Source organism: Henckelia pumila, chromosome 2 (assembly GCF_033568475.1).
Source record: "Henckelia pumila isolate YLH828 chromosome 2, ASM3356847v2, whole genome shotgun sequence".
Lineage (NCBI taxonomy): Eukaryota > Viridiplantae > Streptophyta > Magnoliopsida > Lamiales > Gesneriaceae > Henckelia > Henckelia pumila.
In genome coordinates, this window is record NC_133121.1 from 118,438,324 (window position 1) to 118,464,372 (window position 26,049).

General features: G+C 35.5%; 5 protein-coding genes across 7 annotated transcripts; 2 read left to right on the forward strand and 3 right to left on the reverse strand.

Moving 5' to 3' along the window:
- The first annotated feature begins 862 nt into the window (after positions 1–862).
- Positions 863–3,539, forward strand: LOC140882773 (sec-independent protein translocase protein TATC, chloroplastic-like). 2 transcript variants are annotated; one of them, XM_073288963.1, is made up of 4 exons: positions 863–1,251; positions 1,771–2,078; positions 2,439–2,729; positions 3,014–3,539. In XM_073288963.1, exons 1-4 carry the CDS (start codon positions 996–998, stop codon positions 3,221–3,223), a joined length of 1,065 nt encoding a protein of 354 aa, XP_073145064.1. In that variant the 5' UTR covers positions 863–995; the 3' UTR covers positions 3,224–3,539. The 2 variants fall into 2 exon arrangements, with proteins under 2 accessions (XP_073145064.1, XP_073145065.1); XM_073288964.1 differs by having other exon boundaries at positions 863–1,242.
- Positions 3,540–4,221: 682 nt separating this feature from the next.
- On the forward strand, positions 4,222–8,018 carry LOC140877125 (ATP synthase subunit beta, mitochondrial). Its single transcript, XM_073280653.1, has 9 exons — positions 4,222–4,846; positions 5,279–5,354; positions 5,440–5,528; positions 5,660–5,777; positions 5,857–5,960; positions 6,048–6,206; positions 6,280–6,504; positions 6,591–6,902; positions 7,476–8,018. Exons 1-9 carry the CDS (start codon positions 4,382–4,384, stop codon positions 7,587–7,589), a joined length of 1,662 nt encoding a protein of 553 aa, XP_073136754.1. The 5' UTR covers positions 4,222–4,381; the 3' UTR covers positions 7,590–8,018.
- Positions 8,019–8,481: 463 nt separating this feature from the next.
- LOC140877126 (loganic acid O-methyltransferase-like) lies at positions 8,482–10,317 on the reverse strand. Its single transcript, XM_073280654.1, has 3 exons — positions 10,048–10,317; positions 9,243–9,923; positions 8,482–9,151 (listed from the first exon to the last, which is right to left on the reverse strand). Exons 1-3 carry the CDS (start codon positions 10,261–10,263, stop codon positions 8,810–8,812), a joined length of 1,239 nt encoding a protein of 412 aa, XP_073136755.1. The 5' UTR covers positions 10,264–10,317; the 3' UTR covers positions 8,482–8,809.
- A 3,315-nt stretch (positions 10,318–13,632) lies between these two features.
- LOC140881791 (uncharacterized) lies at positions 13,633–18,036 on the reverse strand. 2 transcript variants are annotated; one of them, XM_073287376.1, is made up of 13 exons: positions 17,776–18,035; positions 17,573–17,682; positions 17,308–17,418; positions 17,158–17,221; positions 16,973–17,062; positions 16,711–16,805; positions 16,558–16,611; positions 15,403–15,540; positions 15,089–15,140; positions 14,874–14,988; positions 14,672–14,741; positions 14,246–14,317; positions 13,633–14,051 (listed from the first exon to the last, which is right to left on the reverse strand). In XM_073287376.1, exons 1-13 carry the CDS (start codon positions 17,948–17,950, stop codon positions 13,935–13,937), a joined length of 1,263 nt encoding a protein of 420 aa, XP_073143477.1. In that variant the 5' UTR covers positions 17,951–18,035; the 3' UTR covers positions 13,633–13,934. The 2 variants fall into 2 exon arrangements, with proteins under 2 accessions (XP_073143477.1, XP_073143478.1); XM_073287377.1 differs by lacking the exon at positions 16,558–16,611 and having other exon boundaries at positions 17,776–18,036.
- A 4,608-nt stretch (positions 18,037–22,644) lies between these two features.
- Positions 22,645–25,464, reverse strand: LOC140882768 (wall-associated receptor kinase-like 10). Its single transcript, XM_073288959.1, has 2 exons — positions 25,346–25,464; positions 22,645–24,956 (listed from the first exon to the last, which is right to left on the reverse strand). Exon 2 carries the CDS (start codon positions 24,921–24,923, stop codon positions 22,797–22,799), a length of 2,127 nt encoding a protein of 708 aa, XP_073145060.1. The 5' UTR covers positions 24,924–24,956; positions 25,346–25,464; the 3' UTR covers positions 22,645–22,796.
- Positions 25,465–26,049: the final 585 nt, after the last annotated feature.

The window sequence follows — 26,049 nt, forward strand, 5'->3', positions numbered from 1 at the left end:
ACAAAATATCTCGAAGGCAGCATTGATCGAGAAAAATGGAAGTTTTTCGTGCGAATACTTTTGAATACCAGATCACTAGAGTTGGTCATGGTGCTGGTCATGGTGCATTTGTAAAGTTAAATGGAAAAACATGTCCATGTCGTCGTCGATTTTTTGATATCGACAGACTTTTGTAGGCAGATTTTTTTTTTTTTTTTTAAAATTTGTAAGTAGATGTTATTGCGGTTGCTGATCACCATGCATGACATGAACATATATGAATTATGCTCGCATTATTTTATCACGAATGTATGTGCAATGACACAATTTATCCTAGAGATTAATTATTTATGTTGGAAAATTTAAAAGCAGAAAGAAGAAACCAGTTGTTTAATATATGAATTTGACTTCCGAATTTTTGCGGAATTTTTGTTGAGTTGGTATTTTAGAACTCACGAGTTTCTGCTATTCCTCTATTTTAACGACATATTTCTCGGACATTTGCGTTAATGAAATTTTTTAATTCAATATCCGGAAAACATACATTTTAGAAAAATCATGATTGATCAATTCCAATTTTTTTTGTCGATAAAAAAATAAAATAAATTCCCCTAATTTAATTTATTACAAAATATGTTATGTGGACGCTATAGATAATAGATTCCATTATAAATATTGCCCTGTTTGGTTTCAAAAGCTAGGCCAAAAAAGCATTTTTTTAAGTGCTTTTCATTTAATAAAGTGTTTGGTTAACTAAAAAAGTGCTTAAAATAAGCACTTTTTTAGTCAAAATTAGAGCTTTTTCAAAAGCAAAAAATTATAACTTAAAAAAGTATTTTTTTTAAAAAATATCTACCAAATTCAAACGGGTCATTGTGGCCACTCCAGCGTCAACCGAGTCCGAGATCAATCATCTTCACCTACCACCTCCCGAACCCAGCGCGTACAATTGCAGAAAACGCAAAAAATTTTACGCATCTGTTCAAATCAGCTTGATTTTCACACCCTGCAAAGGAATGGGAAGTACGAGGGCCTTCACACACAATGCGCAGCTCAACAAGAATACCCCTTTTTTCAAATGCTGCAAATCAAATACACAACCGATAACTACTCTGCACATCGAGCAAAGAAAACCCAAGCTGTCGTGCTTCTCAAACGAGAGATATTTCAAGAAACTGGGCGGAATTGTTTGTACTGCGGTCGGTGAGCAGCAGCGAGAGACCAGCAGAGGGAGTCTTAATGGAGCTGGCTCATCCATTGGTGGTGAAATAGGTGAAGTAGATTTAGCCCTTTTCAATGTTTGTGTGTTTTTTCAAAAAGTTATATATATGGGTTTTTCCTCTTCTTTCTAATTCATGGCTTTGCTATATAATTGTGCTTTTCTGTTGGTTAAGAATTTCCGTTAGTGTCTGTTTGATTTGATCAGTATATGGAGAGACTTGGTACTGTTATTGTTGCTTTTTATACATAAAACGGACTTGGTATTAAGATATTGGGTTCTGTGTTCTGAGTGTCACTTCAATCTGAGATTGTTAATATGGTGAATTGGTGATAGATTCGGAGACAAATCATTTAGATTTGATCTCTCTGATTTACAAGTTGTAAATATTACCACACAGACAAGCCTTGAAAACATGAATTGTGTTTTATAGTCATCGATGATGTATGAATTGTAATGGCGCAAAGGTTGATTTCTCTTCTATTTCTATAATGTCTGCGGCTGATTGTGGGTTTTGGATTTGAATGATTTTGATCACCAATCGTGTTGGCTGAAAAAGCTATCTTTTTCAGATTCTAGTAATGATGCTAGAGAAAATCTTATCAAGAAAGATGAATCAGATGATGGAGGAAATGCTATTTATGATTTTCTTTATCCGGGAAAAGAACTCCTACCTGACGATACAGAAATGAGCATATATGATCATTTAGAGGAATTGAGAGATAGAATATTTGTGTCGATTTTGGCTATTGGAGCTGCCATGGCTGGTTGCTTTGCATTTTCAAAAGAACTTATTATTTTTCTTGAAGCGCCAGTTAAAGAACAAGGTGTTCGGTTTCTACAACTAGCACCTGGTGAATTTTTCTTTACATCTCTCAAGGTTAGAGCCTGTCCTGTTTGTCATCTTTAAGTATTCCTTCATCTGTTAATTTAATCAAGATTTTTTGATTTTTTATTATTTCACCTCTTGAAGTTGACTGTAGCTGATGATTCTGTCTCGCCTACTTCTATAGTGTTAAAAATGCTCAATGCACGTAGTTTCTCTTGCAATGCAATCTTTTTTGTTTGATCAAATATAAAACTATTTTGTTCAAGAAAGTGCAGTTATGTCCAACATAAGCTGGGTGAAGTTTGAACTTGGATGTGGCCGCTTGTCCATTAAATCTTGTAACATGCTGGGTGCCTGAATTTATAATGTATGTTATTTATTTATTTACTTAGCTATTTATGTTATATGCAGGTATCCGGATACTGTGGGCTTTTGATTGGGAGCCCTGTAATTCTGTTCGAGATCATAGCCTTTATCATTCCAGGTTTAACAAAATCAGAGAGACGATTTCTGGGGCCCATTGTCTTGGGGTCCTCGATTCTTTTTTATGCCGGCATCATCTTCTCGTACTACGTTCTTACGCCAGCGGCCTTGACCTTCTTTGTCAGTTATGCGGAAGGCGTTGTTGAATCATTGTGGTCTATTGATCAATATTTTGAATTTGTTCTCGTGCTCATGTTCAGCACCGGATTGTCTTTCCAGGTGACATATTAATACTACACATTAATCTTGCTTGAAATTTCCTTCTTTATTTTGTTGATTTTTTTTATTGTTTTATCATCTTAACGTCTCAGCTCACATAATACTCATTTCTGACGAAGAAGCAGGGAATTTAAGTTATTTTTATCCCCCAATAAGGAAAGTATGATCCCAAGTATTCTAATCCCAAAAGGGAAAATAAGAACTGAAAGATTAAACGCCTTACTATTGGAGAATTCCCATTTTTTCCTTTCAACAAATTGACGTTTTTTTCCGGCCCTCATCAGGTTCCAGTTATACAATTGCTCTTAGGACAACTTGGGCTGGTGTCCTCAGAGCAAATGCTATCAATTTGGAGATACGTTGTAGTTGGATCAGTAATCGCAGCTGCTATACTCACACCATCCACGGATCCTCTCACACAAATGCTACTTGCTGGCCCCCTTATGGGTCTTTATTTGGGCGGAGCAGGGATTGTCAAGGCTCTTGGTCGGTAAATGCTTTGTTTTTTATGGTCATAGTCTCGCATTTGCCGGAAATTATTGAAATCCATGGAGATTTTCATGTATTATGCTTGCCAAAGATAATATGTATCATATTATGCATTGTATTAAGTCGAGCAAGATCGCCTGTCGACTAGCACAAATAAGGCCCCAGGGGTTCTCAGCAACCTGAACTGAGGAGAGCTTGAGCCCTTAAATCTGCCATGATTGTCAGTTTATTTGAGAAAGATAGTCCTTGGATTTCTGTATAGATGTTGTAAGGAGAAATATTACGAGTAATAATAATGTTAACATATAGGAAATTTTCAGATATGGCTTGCATGAATTAGTAAATGCGTTGTATTTTCTGAGCACCAACCTTCATCTTCCATTCGAATATATAGTAAGAATGTGTGATTTCCAACAAATTGAATGCGTTTTTTTAAAGTAATTTTACGTGTAATTTGGGAGAATAATGAAAATCATTGGCCACGAGGAGAGGTGCTCAAATTTTGGTTTGAATAAGCAAAATCGTAAAAATCGGAAGCCTAAATCAAGAAATAGGAAATCTAACCAAAACCCGAATTTCTATTTTGGATACTGTTTGCAAATACAAATGTATATGTATAACATATAAAGAAGCGATTGAAAAAAAAACGAAGATTTACTTGGATTAATAATTTTACTTATTTTTAAACTTATTTAAATTTTACAAAAAAACCTAACTAAAAAACATATTAGAGTATATTTTAATTACTAAATTAAATAATCGGCCAAATCGAACATATTTCGTGTTAATAGTAGAAAACCAAATAAAAAATTGAAGTAAATTATAAACCTTTTCCGTCTAAAAATATTAGTAAAAAATTTTTTTACATTCCCATTTTTTCTTTGAATAAGTTATTAATAATTAATGGCATGAAAAATGTAAAAAATATAGAAATAAAAATAATACACAGCTTGAGTATATATGGTGTGTTTGTTGTGTGTATGTGTTGTGAATCCATGGGAAGTAACACTGCAAGTTTACTTCGTCAGCTCAGTCGCACTATTTTAGACTCCCCCTTCCCTTCCCTTCCCTTCCCTTCCCTTCATCTTCGACGAACCCTAACCTCAAATCTCTCCCTTTGACCTTTTCTTCACTATTCTCCCTCTGTAATCATCTCATTCGCAATGGCTTCACGGAGGCTGCTAGCCTCATTCCTCCGATCCTCCGCTGCCCGTGCTTCTAGATCCCCATTCTCCGCCGTCCCCAAGCCGCGGCCACACCGCCCCGCTCCTGTTGGCTACTTCCTTCACCGGGTCGCCGCTCATTATGCAACGTCAGCCGCCGCGGCTTCCACGCCTTCAGCTCCAACCCCGTCCAATGGTGAGACCGGAGGGAAAATCACCGATGAATTTACTGGTCAAGGCGCTATTGGGAAGGTGTGTCAGGTTATCGGAGCCGTTGTCGATGTGAGATTTGACGAGGGTTTGCCTCCGATTTTGACGGCGTTGGAGGTTTTGGATAATCAGATCAGGCTTGTTTTGGAGGTGGCGCAACACTTGGGTGAGAATGTGGTGAGATGTATTGCTATGGATGGGACTGAAGGGTTGGTTCGAGGTCAGCGAGTGCTCAACACTGGTTCCCCCATCACCGTGAGTCACATTGTTTTCGCTTGATGATTGGATCCTCTGGTGTTCCTGTTCATAATTATAGCTGGATTGATTGATGATTGGTCTTTTAAAGTCTTTTTAACTCCATGTATAACTACTATTCATTTCAGTCCTTCTATAGATTTTGGTTGGGTGAGTAAGAAAAATTTAATCTTTGCCATTTGTGAATTAAAGCCAAATGATTTTGCATTTCCCCATTACAAAACTTGGACTTTTTTTTTTTTTTTTTACATTTTATGCTTAGTATGAGAAATTTTTAAGCTTTTCTATGTCTGATACTCTGATTGTAGCTAATGAGTTTCGTGATAACCAAACATGGAGTTGGTGTGTCCATGTATGATGTGAGGATATTTTATACAAGATATGCATGCGATGTATTTGGTTATGATTGCTATTCACTTTGTTTAATCATAGGTGCCTGTTGGCCGAGCCACCCTTGGTCGTATCATTAATGTCATTGGGGAGCCTATAGATCATAGAGGCGACATTAGTAAGTGATGTGCTGCCTTTTAGCTGCAACCACTTAAGTGACCAAAGACGGTTTCCCCCTTGCTAACAAATGAACAATGTTGCAGAAACTGAACACTTTTTGCCAATTCACCGCGAAGCTCCTGCCTTTGTCGAGCAAGCAACAGAGCAACAAATTCTTGTCACGGGTATCAAGGTTATTTCTGAATTCTAATCAATCCAATTGAGACACATGCTTTCATTGATATGTTTTCTTTACATCACTTAATTCAACTGCTTATGTGAATTTTATGTTTGTAAATACACTCTATTTTTTTTCTAAGTCAGGTTGTTGACCTTCTTGCACCTTACCAAAGAGGAGGGAAAATTGGGCTGTTTGGTGGTGCTGGTGTAGGAAAGACAGTACTTATTATGGAACTGATTAACAACGTTGCAAAAGCTCATGGTTGGTTCCTAGTTGATGCGATATATGTAAAATATTTGGTTGCATATGTTTATCTCACTTCTGCATAATTTTCTTGCAGGTGGTTTCTCTGTCTTTGCTGGTGTGGGAGAACGTACCCGAGAGGGTAATGATTTGTACAGAGAAATGATTGAGAGTGGTGTCATTAAGCTAGGTGACAAGCAGGTTCACACCCACTTTGATCAATTTCCTCTATCTAGTTTGATGTTACTTTTTTGTCTCATTATGATTTCTCCTTTTACTTGTTATTAGGCTGATAGCAAATGTGCTCTGGTTTATGGTCAAATGAATGAACCCCCTGGTGCTCGTGCTCGAGTCGGACTGACTGGATTGACTGTGGCCGAACATTTTCGAGATGCGGAAGGGCAAGATGTGCTCCTCTTTATTGACAACATTTTCCGTTTTACCCAGGTGGGCTCGCATGCTCAAAATCATTCTCAAAATGGTTGTTGGTTTTTAATCATTTTTTTTATAACTCATACAGGCTAACTCTGAAGTCTCTGCTTTGCTTGGACGTATCCCATCTGCTGTCGGTTATCAACCTACTTTGGCTACAGATCTTGGTGGCCTTCAAGAGCGTATTACTACAACTAAGAAAGGTTCGATTACATCTGTCCAAGCCATTTATGTGCCAGCTGATGACTTGACAGATCCAGCTCCGGCCACAACCTTTGCTCACTTGGATGCCACGACTGTGTTGTCTCGACAGGTATAAATATTTTCTTCAAGTTACGAAATGAAACATTGTTAGACTGTTTGTGACTTGATTGTTTTTATTATTGTTATTTGAATCAGATTTCTGAGCTCGGTATCTATCCTGCTGTCGATCCTTTGGACTCAACATCTCGAATGCTTTCTCCTCACATCCTGGGGGAGGAACACTACAACACTGCCCGTGGTGTACAGAAAGTCCTTCAAAATTACAAGAATCTTCAAGATATTATTGCTATTCTCGGAATGGATGAGCTCAGCGAAGATGACAAATTGACTGTTGCACGTGCCCGCAAAATTCAACGGTTCTTGAGCCAGCCATTCCATGTCGCAGAAGTTTTTACTGGTGCCCCCGGGAAGTATGTGGAGTTGAAAGAAAGTATTACCAGCTTCCAGGTAAAGCATTGTTCTTTTAAGCATATTTGCTCTAGTCATGTCTGCTATTTTTATCATTTCGCCTGTACTTGCAGAGTTATGCCCAATATTGTGTGACATGGTGTGTCTAATCATTGACGTGTTTTCTAAGATCGAATGTCTTACTCTTCTTGCGGTCACCTGTCAAAGCATTTGTGCAACTTCCACGTTCATTTTCTTATATTATTCAAAAACTTTTATGGTAAATGCCAAATGGAACAAGGGTCCATATAGTAGAATTAAATTTCTCATGCATAAGTAAATCAATTAAACATTCAAAACTATAAACATGAGAAATTTAGTGTGTAGAATGTAGATTGGTTCTTTTTGGCAATTGTTGTTGTATATGTTATAGCAAAGAGACAAAATGATTAAATAAATCATTCTTATAATTTATTTTCTTGTGATTATTGGTTAATCATTGCCTATGACTTCCAGTAAGTAATATGATATCTTAGGGTTCAGACTGCCTCCTTTACTGTTTGTATTTTGGATCTGCTTTGGTAAAATTGTCATCAGTTTTCATATTGACACGTGGTGTTATCGCTTTTACAGGGCGTATTAGATGGAAAGTATGATGATCTTTCGGAACAATCATTTTACATGGTCGGAGGAATTGAAGAGGTAATTGCCAAGGCCGAGAAGATTGCCAAGGAATCTGCTGCTTAGATACATCAGAGTTCCAGTTAACCTCCTCTTCTTCCCCTCTGCTGATATTTGCGAAAATAATTTAGTTCCTGGCAATAATGCCAGCATAAAGAGTTATGTTTTTGGACTAAACTTTCCTACTTTTTTCCCCGTGTTGTGTGGACTGCTAGTCATACAGTTGTGGAGCTAAACCTCCTTCCCTGCCGAGCCCCCGTCTCTGTTTTGTTACGTCACTCAATAAGGGGGTTAAGACTGGGATGGACGACGTATATTTATGATACAATTGATTTCCACAAATATTGGTTCATCTCACTGGGAAAGGTTTTCTACTACTATATAGTTTTATTAATTTGCACATTCTGCCTTCGGAGTATCAACGTCATTGATGCTTACCGTGCATTGCGTGGCTACCTTCTTTGCTTTGCATCTGGAAAAAAGTTCTTATCGACATTTTGCCATCTCTCACGTGCTCTCATTTATGCTGCAGCAATATGACTGGGAATAGATAACTTGAAATCAAATTCAGGTTCTTGAAATCTAACTTCATTTTGCTGTGTTTTCGAAAAGGGAGTCTTGGACTGGAATACGATGATCTACCCGAACAATCACAGGAATCGAAGAGGTTACCCGTGAGTCATGTTACATATATATTTGCCCTTCCATGAAAAACAAAAGCTCAAATTATCTACTTTGGGTAGCTTGAGAGTGTGTTTGGACATAGAAGCCAATTAAGTCACTAAAAAAACTTTTCTTCAAAAATATATTTAAAGCTGTTTCAAAAAAAATAATTAGGTGTTTTTGTAGAAGTTAAGAGTTTTTAGTTTTTGACACCTCTGCTTCTACGCATATTTTAAAAATGAAAAAATAAAATAAAATATTTTTTTATATTTATTCAAAAACTAAAACCGTTTTTTACATTTCTTTAACAAAACTATTTAAATTGTTTAAAGCTACCGTATCACCACTGATTCACTTCACTAATCACTTGTAATTGTTTGATTCAGATATATGAGATTTTGTCGCACTACTTAAAATCAATAAAATAGAAGCCTTGTCTTAAGTAGCGCTTCCCGAAAGAAAACACAAATATGAGCAAACCAACAGAAAAACCTTTAAAACTCATCTCAGAAAAATTGAAGTACCACTTGATAAAGCTGGAAAACGTTAAGATAAAGCGCAGCTTTGCTGCCTAGTTCATGCTTAGTAACCATTCAAAATGGCATATCGTTGCTACTTCCATCTCATTCAAATTTACGCTTGAGAAGCACAAATATTATTATGGATTTCTCATTTGAAGGGTCTGCAAAAATGGGCGACGCTTCCAGTTTCTTCGTGTACCTGTCGAATAATTCATCCATAATCTCACTTCCGAAATGATTCACTAGCAATCCCTCGAAGACGGCTCTGAGGTACGTGGAGCGGGCAGAAGAGCTGGTCACGCTTAGTTTTCCTGGATTGTTTAGTATTTCTGTTCTTTCAATACTGAAACTTCGATTCCTCTCTATCATTGCCCTCAATTCTTGTGGGATGGTGAAATATAATGGGAAGTTGAATGAGTCCACCTTTGCTTCACTAAGTGTTCCCTGCAGCCATAATATTAGTGATTGGTGGGGTTTTACATCAAGAAATCAACTGGGAGACAATTTTTCCATGAAAAAATATTTGGTTTTTTACCTTCTTGGCCATGTCCACAAGGCAAGAACCTATAAGATCCATCTCTATGGGAGTCGTGAAAGTTGTCTCAGAACCCGTAAAACTCGGGACTGCAGGGACAAGAAGGGCCATCAATCCCCCTGATATCAGCTCCTCTGCCCTTGCTTCCAGAAAAGACTCTATATCTTTGGCATACTGATTCTTGTACGCATCAAAAACTTGTTCTCTAGCTCCAGTATAATGGACTCTCGCTTTATTCCACGCCGAAGACGTTTCATCCAATACCGCCTCAGGCACATCCGAAAGCCAGTTGAGTGCACATGAGCAATAAGCAAAATGAAGGGAAGACTTGGGAAAGAGTCGGCCATGAAAAGGACCAGGCACTCCGGCAGTGTAATATTGCCTTTCGAGTGGGAGAGAGTTGAAAAGTGTGTTGAAATCGTTCATGACTTGATCGTTAAAAAACACTTGAAAATCAGGTAATCGAGAAGCTGTATTAATATTCCCTCCCTCTGTTTTGAATTTTTCCTCTATGGCTTTGGTGATGATCTGCATGGCCGGAAATGAGTTGTGCCCGGTTGAGCTACCGAAATCCGCAATCCGGAACGAATTCAGGGTGGTTGAAGAAGTAATATTTTTTATGTCGAATTTTGAGTCTATCTCTTCTTCAAGAATCGGTTTTGCCACTTCAATGACTCCTCTCTGCAGGAAAAAAAAACAAGAAAGAGCGTTTGAACATACATGGATGATTAATATTAATCCAAGACTCGAATTTTGGGCTTCAAACAAACCTTGTTGGGACAAATGGAGAATGTAAAAAGTATACCTGGTAGGAAGAGTTCTGGGCATAGCTATTAGGTCCTTCTCCGCCATTCATGGCGTAGAGGCCAACAGTGGAACTTCCCCTGATCCCATTACTGGAGACGAGTTCTAAGTTATTTTGGACCCTGTTTTCGGTATTCAACGAGGAACTAATTATTGTCATCTTGATGGGAATTCTTGGCGATTTGTAGCAACTTATCATGGCATGTAATTGCGCCATCTTGTGCTCTTATCAATATTCTTAGCTTGTGTTTTCTTGTGTATATATATATACTTGAAAAATATCGAACAAGCATGGCTTTCTTTCATGGATTTGATTTTCGGGAAGATATTTGATTTGAAAAAATATTTTTTTATGAATTAATAATTTCAAGCGCCGTTCGAAATTCATCACATTTATTATGGAATATGAACGTGAAATCCGTTTCAATTTTATTCCTTCAAACCATGTTGAGTTATATTTTATTTATTAAACTGCTCTTAAGTTTTTTTATTTAGTTCTTGTTTTATATTATTTTATTAATCTCCAAAATTTTCGAGTGATATTGGAATTTTTTTTTTAAAATCCTTTTTTAAATAATTTCCTTGAAATAAAATATAAAGTTTAAGTCCAAATGGTTTTAGAGTTATGAACGAACTTTTTGATTTGTTTTTGTTTAATAAATTTCAATCACATTAATGGTGTTAAAAAATTCATCTAAACAAAAGAAACAATCTTGTGTGCAACTGCATGCCAGTGTATAATGTTAATCTAATTAATTCAGCACTTTTTATTACAGCAATTAATTCAGCACTTTTAAATTTAAAGTAAATGCACAAAAAACTATTTAAGTAGTGTTTGAGAGAGCTTGTATTTTTCAGCTTTTATTTTACAAAATTAGAGCCCGTTTGGTTTCAGTATACAATTGAGAAAAAGTACTTTTTTAAAAAAAAATGCTTTTATTAACTCAAATGTGTTTGGATAAATTTTAAGTGCTTTTAAAAGCACTTATTTAAGCCAAAATAAGTGTTTTTTTTTTAAAACTCAACTTTAAAAAAATGCTTTCAATATATTTATCTAAACACAACGGGCCCTTAATTTTGTGAATGAAAAGTGATAAAAGAGACTGAGGTGGGTGTATTCAATCCAAAGTTTTAGTAACTTTTAGTGACTTTTTAAAATGATAGACTTTTGTGGAGTTGATGAATTTTTATTGACTTTTATAGAATCTCACGGATTTACAAACAGATTTTCATGGATTCTTTGTAGACTTTTACAGGACTTTTATAGAGATTTGTAAACTTTTCATACAATTACATGAATTTGTATCTTAAATATATATTTTTTTTCTTTGAAGTAATAATTGTTTGACATAAATATTAACTTTATCGGAAAATTGCAAATTTAGTCATGTATGTTTGACACTTTGCGATTTTAGTTCTCTATATTTTCACGTTTCAGTTTTAGTCATTCATGTTCTATTTTTGGCAATTTCGGTCTTTTTTATTCAAAAATGCTTACGTGTCACTGTACATGTCAGCTCCACATCAGTACTGAATTTGTGTCACGTCAGCGCCACGTCGAAAAAGGATTAAAATTGCCGAAAAAATTAAGATAGCGGTTTGCGATTTTGGTCCTCTATGTTTTCACATTTCAGTTAGTCCTGCATGTTTTATTTTTGGCAATTTCGGTCCTTTTATTCAAAAATACTTATGTGGCACTGTACACTTCAACTCCACATCAGCATTGAATTGATGCCACGTAAAAAAAAGACTAAAATTGTCGAAAAAAAAATAAAGATAACGGACTAAAATTAAAATATGAAAATATAAAAGACTGAAATCGCAAAATGATAAACATACAGGACAAAAAAAAAATTTTTCCTAAATTTATTTGAAATATTTTTTTAATTTATTGATGAAAATGGATTTCATTTATTTTAAATGTATATATATATATATATATATTATTGTAACAAAATTATAAACTAAAAACTTTGTGATTGTGTAAAATTATTTTTTTAAAAAAACATATGATAACTTATAAATTATTTTATCAATTATATCATAAAAATTTATTTGTTTTTTTATCATGTCTGTTATCCGCTATTCAAATATTTGAATTAAATCATATTATAATTTATTGAATCATATATTATTATCATTAAATATTATAATTATTGATATAAATCATATATTAAAAAGCATAGAATATTTGGAAAATTTTAAATTTTTAAATAATATTTTTTCTTTTGATTTTTGGAGAAGAACGAAAAAATACATATATAGGAGAGAGTGAGATAGAGAGGGGTGAGATAGTGAAGAGTGAGAAAATGTGAGAAAAAAATATAAATTATGGGTTTTATAAGTTTAGAAATCCATCCAAATCTTTGGGTTAGACCAAAGACATTTTTTTACAAAATATAGTTGTACCGTAAGCATTAATGTTTGTATGTCCATGATTTTCATGGAGTTATTAAAAGTTCATTGACATTTTGAATAACACTAGACTTTTATAGAGTTTTTAAAAGTCAAGGTTGAATACCACTAGACTTTTAAAATCCATAAAAGTCATTAATTCTCCGGATTGAATACACCCCTGAAGCTGCAAAGTGCAAGTTGTGTATTTTTCATTTTTTTTATAAAGTACTGTCGGTTTCAAATATAACTTGTTTTCAAATTGATGTTTTCATCTATAATACACGTTCATGGATTTATTGTTGTGGGATCATCGCAGATAGATAATCCAGAAATGAATTATTGATGTATCATGTATATGGTATCATATCATATCATATCATATCATTATATTATCCAAATTAATAATTGAACTTCCAAACTTGACCGGAGAAAAGATAGGTTCGTTCGTGTAGACGTAGGGGTGTCAAAACTTAATCCAATTCGTCAACCCGACACGAGTCGATCTGAAAAATATTATGTTAAGGTTGGGGGTTTTTGTGTTTGGGTCGAATCGGGTTGATCCGAAAGCTAACCCGAAAAAATTAATCGGGTATATTGATATAATAGATTTTCGTCATTTATTATTTATTTTGCACGATTTTTATTTTTTAAAATAATTTTTTATTTTTTGTAATAAATATACTTTAAATTTTCTAAAACTAAAAGTTCAAATTTAAATTATATATAAGCTTAGATTTTGTTATTATGTGATTAAATTAAATATTAATATTATTATTGTGTGTTTTGAATTTTTATTTAATTATTTTGTTAAAAAATAAAAAAAAATAATAAAATTTGGTTGTTCGGGTTGATCGGGTTAGGGTTGGGCATAATCGGGTTGGTTTGGGTTCGAGTTGACGATTTTTTTAAAATTATTTTTGTCAACCCGACCCGAACCCACCCGAATTGACACCCCTACGTAGACGAGATCTTAACATATGGATAATACCTAAATCATGCATCCAATAAATTATGAGACAGAGTCCCGATTTAATGAACCGAAAAAGACATTTCATTATTTGCAACTGTATACCTGCTATGTCCAGGCATCACCCCTCCAGCACATGCACAGAAACATAAACTAAAGAACAAAAAATAAAAAAAAATATTGAAGATGAAGGGTTGTGAAATCAATGGTAAAACGCAACAAATCCGTTTCATTTGAAGATATAACTGGAATACACGCAAAGATTCTAACTCAAAAAAAAATTAACAGAGAAAAGAAAAAGGATATGTATTCACATGTATTTTCATCAGCTATTCATATCTATCTACAGATGAAGATTAATCACCAAAATTCGTGAAGGCAAAGCTAACTGATTTTCTATAGCAGCATACACATATTTTCACTATATAAAAGGAGGTATGAGTATTCTTCCACTTGTCTTCTATTTTCTTTTCTTTCCTTGATTGCCAAATCTTGTATGTTTAGACGAGCATTAAAAGGGTTTTTCACGTCTTATTTTGAGCATAGATTGATGCCCGAACAGCATACTGAGGCGACAAATTCTTTCCATTTACTATCACTTGCTCCAAGAAATCGACGCGGACTGATTTGAACTGATACCTCTGCAAGCAAAAACATGATGCAGATATCAAATCACTAAGAAAAAAAGAAAAGCGAGTTGGTATGTCCTCTATGATATTCTCATGTATTTCGTGATTATTAGCAAACCACACTCTTACACGTGTTTCCTAAGTTTTGTGCAGGTACTTGCAAGTGGAGAGAGTAAAAATCGTATGGCAGATTACTTGCAGCATACCTTTCCTTTCCATGAAAAATCAACACAACGGTAACGAGGTTCCAACAGTGTAACTTGATCTCCTTCTTTAATCTAAAAGAAGATGAAGTGAATAATCATGAACAAGTAAATCACAAGGGTGCAAGTTGCCAAGAAGGCTGTGGATGACCACGGTGTGAGTGGAGGCAACTGCTGTACTCAACAGGAAAAAAACTCAAATTTTATGGACAGTTTTTTTAAATCTATGTTTCACTCATTGACCCTTTGTTGTTTCCTTCGTCCAATATCTGGATCTGCCCCAGGCTATTATGGCAATGAAAATGGAGTAGAATAACAAAAATTGCATTTGTGAGTTGCGCAAGTGCAGAAAAATAGTAGAACAAACGCTGGACATAGTTTTGATAAATAATGATGGAAATTTTGAAACTCTGTACACAGCCAACTAACCGCTTCATTGCTTATTCCATACACTGAAAGGACGTAGCATATCTGACTTGAATCACAAAGCACATAGTAGCTGCAATACATTAAAAAAGTCGGTGATAAAGTATTGCTATAGTAGACTAAAAAGAAAAATACACAATTCCTGACAACACGAGAACATATATTATAGCTAGATTGAGTAGGATTTTCAGCAGATAGAACTTACAAGGGCGCCACATCCTCATGCTTAACAAAATATAGAACTTTTCCCACAATGGCAATTGCTTTGTTTATACCTTCAAACAGACCATCTATTGTCTCTCTTTTGTACGAAGCATTTACTAGTAGAGGAAAAGAAAAAAGCTTTGATATCAGATAACAAGCTCACGTTGCACAGTTTCCACATTATTTGAAAGAAAAGCAATATATGGATTTACTTACCACTGACAGTAGAGAGTGATGCTGCCAGTGACGCCAGGCGCTTCAACTTGGTCTGTTCAAGTGAAACAATAACAAAATTCCGTAAATGAATATAAAAGAAGTATTACCAATTTATGAACCATATACAAGACAAGAACCATAAATGGAATATAACCCAAGTAATTTAGTAATACAGGGGAGAATATAATTTAAATTTTAAATAAATTAAATTAATTCACTATTCTAGGCATCAATGTCAGAGAGGAGAGTGAGTTAGAAGAATGACTTATCATCCAAATTGGCCATAAATCAACTGCTAAACACAGGTATCTTACATGGAACAAACTTTCTACTTTGTCTAGAAGGTGAACGATCTTCAGAGCCTCCTCTGAAGCATTTAGACCAGGGTCTCTTAATGCAGCAGCTTCAAATCCACTTAGGGCCCTATCATAGTTCTCCAGATACTTGTTTACCTATATAGTTTACCAGGACAATAATATTCAGGAAAAACAAGGCATATAAAAAAGATAGCACGGAGAAACTATGTAAAGTGGCTCAGACCCAGATTATGGACAACATTGATTGTCAAAATTAGGAGTGCATAATGAAAGAGAAACTAGAGATATATGATAATCAATTGTTAAGGTCTAATATTTAACCTCAGAACATATTTTCAGAAGTAAATAGAAAAAGATGCAACCAGAAAGTTGTTTCCGAGTAACCTACTGCTCCAAAATAGGTCAAATAGTTTTAAAAATGCTCGAGTTGCTATTACCAAATGGTGGAGGTTCTTTGTCTGTTCCAAAACAGCGAAAAAATTGAAATTAAATAAAAATTTCAGGGTTATAACAGAATAATCGGGGCATCCTTCACGTCGTGTAGCTTGTGATTTTATAGATTAAACAATATAACGGATTGCTCACTTACACATCTAATGTTATCTTCGCAACTCATTCTCGGTAAAACTTCATCAAGCAATGAGAAAGACATAGTACTACTCTTGAGAAGATTTTCTATAAGATGGGCCGGTAGAAAATCTAGTCCGCGTTGAACCAAAACATCACAAGCACCAACACATCGTCCGGCTCACCTTCACTCACACCACAATAGCATGATAATTATATCTCCACTACAGTACTACACCAACACCGACCATGAACCACCAACATCTCCACTAAATTTGTAGTAATAGCAACTGCAACGCTAAAGATAACAATAATAATCTGGAGATATTAACTGCAACTATAAGTGTAAGACAAACACACAAATGGAGAAACATGAACTTTATGTCGATTCAAATTTTAAACAAATAAATGCTAACTATAAACACAGGTTATCAATTTCATCTCTAAAATTCCTCGCACAGAAGTATGTCTCAAGCAAGGTTCTCATGAAATATTTTCCACAAAAATAACTTGAATCTTTAGGGAGAGGGAGAATAGGAAGTGACGAAAAAAGAAAAAAAAATGAAACAAAAGAAAGTGCCTTACAATAGCACAGTTAAAATACAAGTCAGGATTTAACTTCATTATTTCATCTTTTTCCTGCAACGCATGAAAATACATCAAGTCCACTAATAGAGAAAAAGAAGCAAAACTGCAATATAAATATGACGAACACCAAAGTTTTAACATGATACACACCGCATGTTGGTATGCTTTTAGAGACTGCAGAAGTTTGCTGTGATCCCAAGCTCCAGTCACAAAAAAAGATGTGAGGCATGCATTTCCTAGGTTATCTGTGGACAGATCAGAAATAATTTTGAGATCCAAAAACAAAAGAATGTTCAAGTTCCATATGACGAGATATTATGACAATTGACGTAATAAAATTAAGAATAAAAGCAGCAAAATGCTCATATAGATAAAGGACTAATGCTACCGATGAATTCAAAGTTTTACATACACCAAGAATTTCCATCCTGAACATCTAGGGTAATAGCTTCCTTCGCATGCTTTACGCTTTCTTCGACAATTTTAACCTTGTCTTCAGAACCTGGAGATACAACGCAGTAAATTGTATGATAAGTTAAAATATCAGTGAAGCAAACATGATATTCTGAATCGAAAGAAATGTGAAACAAATAATACTCTTGTCTTGAGCCATTCTTCTCTCAAGCATGGACAATTGACAAAGAATACTTTTACTTGGGCCCTGAAAAACACATCAGGATCAAACAACATAACTCAATTACACATAAAAAATCTTTTTTCGGGAGCCACAAGGACACAGGCAAAAACCTTGCTTAAGGCAAGTGTATAACAATTCTTTGCTGAAGCTAAATCACCCTTCTTCCATATGCAGTTGCCTAAGCTCAACCAAGCATCTGCAAGTGAAGGATTCAATTTCACCTATAGATCCCACGAAAATAATTTAGCAAAATCCCAATACATAAAACTAAAATACAGGTAAGAAGAACATTTATTTCCCAATCAAACCAGAACAAAAGTTCAATTCAGCAACAAAATTTTCTAAAAAACATCAAATAAGTTACCAAATACTTACAGCTTTGGATAGATGATCTTCTGCCTCTTTCTTATACTCAGGAAAGACATCCAAAACCTTTCCTCTCAAGTACTCATACGTAGCTCTTTGTAGTGACGTCTTTCTTTTCTCTGAAGCGTAAGAAACAATAGATAAGCACACCTAAATCAGCAAAAGATGTGCACAGTATCACACACAAGGAAAGAGTGAGTGCCTATCAATACCCGATGGAATTTCATCGAGCAATTGGAGGGCAAGATTTGCTTTTACGAGAAGTTTTGAAGCTTTCTCATCTTGGTTAGCTGAAAAATAGGTATCCCGAACGTTGTAGAGATCATCGGTAGCCTTCAACGCTTCTGCAAATGGATCATCTGCATTTCCTCTAACCTCACCGCTCATTTCTCACACTGATTTTCACAGAAAAACAATCCCAAAACTTTAGTTTATTATGCTCTCAATGCGATGCGATTATGTTTAATATTTTTAGAAATCCACCACGAATGGAAGGTTTTCTTATTATTCTACTACAATAAAAATTTCTATATCATTTTCATAAAATTTTAAGACGCAATCAATTTTTAATCAGATGATTATAATTTATAATAAATCCTAATATCTATTCTATATATATTTTTTATGTTTATTAAGGTAGTTTTTGGTAGAAGGAAGCATTTTTTAACTTTTTTTTAACAAAAATTTGAATTATTTTAAAATTTTGTTAACGAAAAGTTGAGAATTGTTTTTTAGGAGATGCATTAAACACTACCTAAGTGGAACACTAGGTAACATATGTAATTTATCTAAATAATATAATATTTCATTTTTTAAAATAATATTTCATTTTTTTAAAGAATACTAATATATATTTTTTCTACAAACTTATTTCAAAAGATTTATTTATTCCGTTATTCAAATTTTATTATTATTTTCAACTTTAACACATTAATTTTTACAAAATAAATCTATCAGAAACGGAAAATGAATCTAAAATTCTATTTAAATATTTTAAAAAAATTTGTCACAAAAATATTTTTGCAGAAAAAATACAATGTCTAATGCGCATGTCTGCTACTACTATTTAGTAGTATTCATATTTTGAAAGTAATAATCACTCACTAAGTAACTTTTAATTTCATTATTCGCAGTGTGAGTCATGACATTTGATGCGTACAAAAATTTTCGCATCACATAAATTACCTTGAACTGGTAATCACGAACCAATTTTTTCAATAGACCGAACCGAATGCTCCCAAAATATTTCTGTGTATCAAAGAAAACATGTGAGATGGCTCGCCCGAAGGCGAAGCCACTCCGACGCTCAAGTCAGTATAGGATTCAATAGAAAAGATGTATGAAAATTGCAAGAGATAGAAAATATGAAAAATATATGTAAAAAACATAGATGAGAGGTGTAAGAAAAGACTGAGTGGCGTTATGTAAAAAATATAACATGTCTGTATAAGGGTTAGAGGTCCCTTATTTATAGGAAGAGAATCTCAGTCCACATAGAATTGTAATGTATAATAAAACTAGATTTATGCATATCCATGCAATTTATGATATATCTCTAGAATATAAATAAAGATATGATAGGATTTTTATCATATCATAAATACTTCCTTCCGGAGAGAAGTGACGACGAGTGAAATGAGGATGAACTTTTAAGTGGTTGAATTTATATTTTAGAGCATAAAGACAATATTCTGGTTGTTTGCAATTTCCTTTGAGCGTTTGTGATGGAGTGAACTTACATGGTATCGAGATGGTCGGGCTTTTAAGACAACCATGAATTGCGTGGGATGTGCCGAACTTGGTCGAGATTTTGAGATAACCACAAGTGGCGTGGGTTTACATCGTGCCGATCGGGTCGGGCTTTTGAGATAACCACGAGTGGCGTGGGTTTACATCGTGCCGAGCTTGGTTGGGCTTTTGAGATAACCACAAGTGGCGTGGGTTTACATCATGCCAATCGGGTCGGGCTTTTGAGATAACCACGAGTGGCATGGGTTTACATCGTGCCGAGCTTGGTCGGGCTTTTGAGATAACCACAAGTGGCGTGGGTTTACATCGTGCCGAGCTGGTCGGGCTTTTGATGGAGGCCACGAGTGGCGTGGGCTTACACGTTGCCGAACTGGTCGGGCTTTTGAGATAACCACGAGTGGCGTGGGTTTACATCGTGCCAAGCTGGTCGGGCTTTTGATGGAGGCCACGAGTGGCGTGGGCTTACACGTTGCCGAACTGGTCGGGCTTTTGAGATAACCACGAGTGGCGTGGGTTTACATCGTGCCGAGCTGGTCGGGCTTTTGATGGAGGCCACAAGTGGCGTGGGCTTACACGTTGCCGAACTGGTCGGGCTTTTGAGTACCACCGGAGTGGGTTTGGGTTTAGCACCCCCGGAGAGGATTTTGGTTTAACAACCCCGGAGAGGATTTTGATTTAGCACCCCCGGAGATATTTTTTTATGAAGGCCACGATTGGCGTGGTCTTACATGTTGTCGAACTGATCGGGCTTTTGATAATTTGTCAAGCTGTGTTGGGCCATGAATTGAGCCTTACTGCGAGATTGCATGTCGATTTCTGTAAAAAGGGCCTAAACAAAAATATAAAGCAATAGACGCGCAATATAATGTTGGGTTAATTAAACGTATAACTTTGCATAAAAAATTTATTATGAGATATCTCAAATTTGTCACAACAAGAATAGTTTGCTAAAAATAATTATAAAACTTATCTTTATTTTTCGAATGGTCGAGTAAACTCGACTAGGTTGTCACGGGATATCAAGCTAAGGTACCCGATAAAAAAATTTCCATAAACTAAGTCCAAGAAAGTAGTCAAATATAATATGTTTCTGCAGCCAACAAAAAACCAAGGAGAATGAATCCAAAGTAATAACATGATCGTAATTTGAATGGTTTACACATGAACTCCTTGTACACAGATTAATGATTGTGTCGTGAGGATGAGGGTGTCAGCTATTTATTATTGGCCTTAAAAAGCTAATCTCCATTCTCAAAGGAGTGACATAATAGTCCTCCATGAAAATGGTTTTATTTTTGGTGTCTGGAACACTGTGACCGAACATAAGGCCCTAGCATAATAAATTTTACATATATAATGATATACCATAACTTGAATGCACGAGGCAACAATATTTTTATGAGAAAATATCCAAATCCAAGTAATGATAAAATCTAGAGCTAATTAAAGAAGCCTAACATAATATGCAACCAAGTTCGAGGAAAAAAAAACAAATTTAGTTAAGATGTCATGCTAGAATTCAAATATCTCAATCTCTAAAGTTTAGTAAAATCTGGAGGCAGATATAGGGTCTTCGAAGCTATGCATATATGTTGAATATTTTTCATATTTTTTATTCTTGCACTCATGTTGATGAGAACAAAAGTAAAAAAATTGATATCAAGTAATTTTAAATTCATCATGAACATGAAGAAATATATTGAAAAAGTATCCAAAATAGTGATAGAATCTCATGCATGTGGAGCTTATAACGTTCAAGAAATCGAGGGATAAATGAGACTTATCTATCTCAGAAGATGCGGCCTTGACTTCCATGGCCCTTCAAGTTTTGAAATTTACCATGCACTCAAAATAAGGATCTTTATAGTTGAGAGGCAGTAATGAAAACCAAATTCATGAGAGGCGGGATGTCAACGATCGACGAAGCTTGAGAGAAAGTCATAGCCACTGAGTAAATTGTTGTTGTCTTCCTTCATGCATGCTTTTCGGCTGCTAAGTGGTGGTTTCTGGTAGGTGGTCGGCTCCATCGACAGTGGCTGGTAGATGGCGGCACATCTGATATTATCATAAGACCAAGTTCATTCCTGGTGGAGGCTTTTGATTTTGCGATGGAACCTTCAATTTGACTAACATTCATATTATCCCCATACAAATATTCAGACCACTTCTGCATTCATGGAGAGTTCAAGCCCATGATTTCAACTGATTTTCCGGCACTATTGGCATGAGGCAGAGATGGTGACTCAAGAAACACAAAAGGTGTTTGGTTAATCGGATGGCGTTGACGGAAAGGATGAACAAGTAGCCATAAAGATGGGTCATGTAGTGAAAGAAAAAGATGACGATCAGATCTGAGGATTCCACCAAGATGTTCTGTTCTTTTTTTTTTTTTTCTGCTAAAGATTTTTACCATGGGATAAAGGATAATCGTTGAGTGTACGTATGAATGGAGGTTCGGTATTGTTGGGGCCAGTTTGTAAAAAATCTGAATGGGTTCGAGGAAATGTTCTTAGTGGAAAAATTCGACATGTGACCAAGGAAAGCATTTTGGTTCTTTGATGGAAGATGCTGGGAGTGATAGGTGCAGGCCGTGCACCTATGATTTTTAGTTTCTTTTCTTAATTCAATCAAGTAGAAAAAATCATGGGTTTAAAATTCGTTTTCCACATACGACGCCAATTGATGAGTTCAAAAATTTCCGCATCACATAAATTACCTTTAATCGGTAATCACAAACCAATTTTTTCAATAGACCGAACCGAATGCTTCCAAAATATTTCTGTGTATCAAAGAAAACATGTGAGATGGCTCGCCCGAAGGCGAAGCCACTCCGACGCTCAAGTGATTCAATAGAAAAGATGTATGAAAATTGCAAGAAATAGAAAATATGAAAAATACATGTAAAAAACATAGATGAGAGGTGTAAGAAAAGAGTGAGAGGCGTTATGTAAAAAATACAATTGTAATATATAATAAAACTAGATTTATGCATATCCATGCAATTTATGATATATCTCTAGAATATAAATAAAAATATGATATGATTTTTATCATATCATCAACATTATAAAATAGAGTAAATTTTATCTAAAAATAATATGTTTTCATTTGCGCGAGCTGTTACGCTGCCAACGGCCCAACACACACCTCCTCTGCTTCGCATGCCTCTACTTCTACTTCCCTCCCATCAGAATCTGTTTTCTTTAATATTTTTTTTGTGAAGTTTAATTTTGTGTTTTGCATTGTTTCTCGTTGGGATGATAGTATATATTCCATGCTGATTATTCTTCAAGTACAATACCATCTTTGAGGCTTATTGGGGGCAAGTGCAATTGAAATCGAAAGACATAAATCATTTTCAAGAAACGGGATCCTGTAATAAATGTTAAAGCTACAATTCAAGAATTAAAGACATATCATCATCTTCAAGAACTTTTATATATTGTTCGGATGAACAGCAGCAGCAATGCTGCAGCCTGCATTATTACACCAACAGCGGACGGACATCTGATGCATTTGTATCGAACCGCATGCTACTCGAAGCTGATGCGATATCAAAAGCATCAGACAGTTCAATAGAATGGTATTCTGTTTCATCATAGTTGTGCTGGAAACCTGACCCTTGTTTCCTTATTTGAATTCCTTCCAACTCTGCTGCTACTTCCCTCATTGTTGGCCTTTTCTTACCTTGCAGATGCAGACATCTTTTAGCCAGTCTTGCGATTGCCACGATTTCTTCTTCTTGTGCTTCTTTGAGCACCCCTGAATCAATGATGTCGAACAATTGATTTTCCTCCATTGAATGCAGGAAATATGTGATCAAACTCCTTCCTTCTTCTGTTCTAAGGGATGATATTGCTTTCTCCCCGGTTAAGAGTTCGACTACTACCACACCAAAACTGTAGACATCGCTCTTGTCGGTAAATTGGCTGGATTGGAAGTATTCAGGATCCAAGTAACCAAAAGTGCCTAAAACTCTTGTGGTTAAATGAGTCTGATCGATAGAAATCGTCCTTGATGTTCCAAAGTCTGCGACCTTCACCTGATATTTGTTGTCCAAGAGTATGTTTGTTGATTTGATATCCCGATGATAGATAGGCACAGATGCAGCTGAGTGAAGGTAAGATATAGCACTGGCTACCTCTGTCGCAATTCGCATCCTCATCTCCCATGTTAAGGGGAATTCTTCTTTTGGTTCATGGATATGCTCAAAAAGTGTGCCATTAGGAATGAACTCATACACGAGAAGTGGGACTTCAGTCTCCAAGCAACATCCCAGTAGTTTCACTATGTGTCTGTGGTTAATTTGTGATAAAATAACCACCTCATTGATGAACAGTTCAATATCGTCTTTGTCGACCTTCTTGGACTTCTTCACCGCCACAACTCTCCCGTCTTTCAGCATTCCTTTGTAGACAGTCCCTTGGCCACCACGCCCGAGTATCCGATTTTCACTATATTGATCGGTCGCTTGTGCCAACTCTTTTGCATTGAACAACTTGGTTTTCTCTACACCATTATCTGTTGAATGTAAATGTTTTTCTAACAACATCCCACCATTTCGAGTGAAGAATCTCTTCTTGCGGTTTGCCTTCAATCTTTTCCTAATAACCCTGTAACACCACATTGCGGCGATGAGCAGAAGTAGTGATCCAACAGCACTCACAATACCGGTGTATGCAAGTGTTTTCCTAGGCGACTGGCATCTATAAGACCCTAATGTGTTCATACAAGTACCGACCGGACAAATATCAGGTGTCGGATTGAGACATTCGTTGATATCTTGGCATCCTTCAGGTAAGTAAGGATTTCCTTCAAATCCAGGATCGCATGAACACAGTCGAGATGTTCCAGCTGTTGCGTTAAACATGTATCTGCAGGAACTATAATTCGACATAGTCATGTTGTCGACCTCCCATTCAAGTACCATGTTTGCAGATCTAAACCCTTCATCAAATGGATTTGACAGATTACTGAGAAGCCCTCTATATGTTTTATATTCCTCTTGGAACCATTTTCGCTCCGTAAGAAAGGCGTATCCACAAGAACTTCCATTAGTACTAGTTCGATTAAAGGAATACTGAAGTTCTTGGAGCCCTTTTGGGATTGTAATCTGACAACAATTGACACCATTGCAACTGGTGTCGTTCGAACCAGGAGCACAAACAGCCATACAGCCACGAGTAGTCTCATTGTTGGCGTGCAACCATATTGAATTGTCGCATCCAAGAAGAGCTAAAGAGTTTTGAAATGCTGAGATTGTGAAAGCACTGCCTATCAGCGATCTTCCCAGCGATAAGATTATTCGACTATCCGAACAATTCAAAGGCGACACGGGCTCGATTACTCGAACTGTACCAGTATCCAAGGAAATGTTTTGTATCTCCATGTTGATGCTGCTCAATATTAGCTTTGGAGGAAAGCTGGAATTTTGGCAGGCAACTGTGAACCACGAACTTGCACTGCATTCGGCACCGATTCCAAACGGATACGGAATCGTCAAGTTTCCACAGGTGCTCGTGCAATTAGGCTTGGACAAAGACACTGCTAGAGCCACGGTCATTGAAAGACATATTGAGAAAGCAAATCGGGCTGTTAAGGTGAACCCCATCTTGATAAATTGTTTGGAAATTCAATTTATAACCTGCATAAATTGTTATTCTGATTAGATTTTGATGAGCATGAGGAAAAGAGCAGAGTGGTAGATACAACTTATAACATGTATAGCAAGATCTTATAAAGCTATTTGCAGAACCACTTGCTAAAGCTTTACGACTAACTTAAGCAGCGTTTGCAAGAGCTGTTTCATCGACTTATTCCTAATTCCAAAGAGGTATGATTTACTATTTATAACAAAATCATACCAGTCTACTAACTATCGAATGATTTTTCCACAAATGAATGCAGAACAACAGATATATGATATAATCATCCAAAATGGTAAAAAAGCTCAATAATAGAGATATGATATATAAAACATTCGACGGGAATAAAAATAAATATTGGGGGACATAAATTAATGGAAATAAGCACCTTTTTTTTGGGGTCTAAGTTGTAGATTTCCCTTTATTTTTCAATAGAAGGCAAAGCCAAAATGTATAACTTTTTTGGCTGTGTAGGATGGTGTATAGCACCAATTGAACATGTATTTATATGATCGAATAAAAGATAGAATAGAACTTGAATTAGACTCTTTCCTTCTTTGTCGGAGTGATTTTACTTTTCAGCGCAAAATAAACGTAGGAAACATCACCACGTCATTCATTAATATATGAAGACATATTCAGAGTTTTTGGCTACGCGTTCCACGAAGTTTCTATCTCTCTTCAGTCTTCATTGGATTAACTTTATATTCAGGAATAATACAATTATTAGATGTAATGTGCGTCTTGACTTTTACATATTTATAATTTTTCTTATTAAATACAAAATTTCTCATAATAAAAAATAAATATCTTGTTGATCAAAAAAATTTTGTACATCTAGCATTACTCTTATTAAATATCTTGGAAGAAAGACCAATAGAAATTTATGCATGCATTCATTATAAGTGCCAAATGCAGCTTTTCTAAAGGCTTGACATATTATAATGTAGTAAGTATAATATATAATAATGAATTTCGTAAATAAATGCACAAAAGAGTAAGTGAAAAAAAAGGAAAAAGAAAGTATATAATACATTATTCAATCAAATAGTTTAGCTACACAATTTTTTTATTATTTTTTGCTTTAAAGGT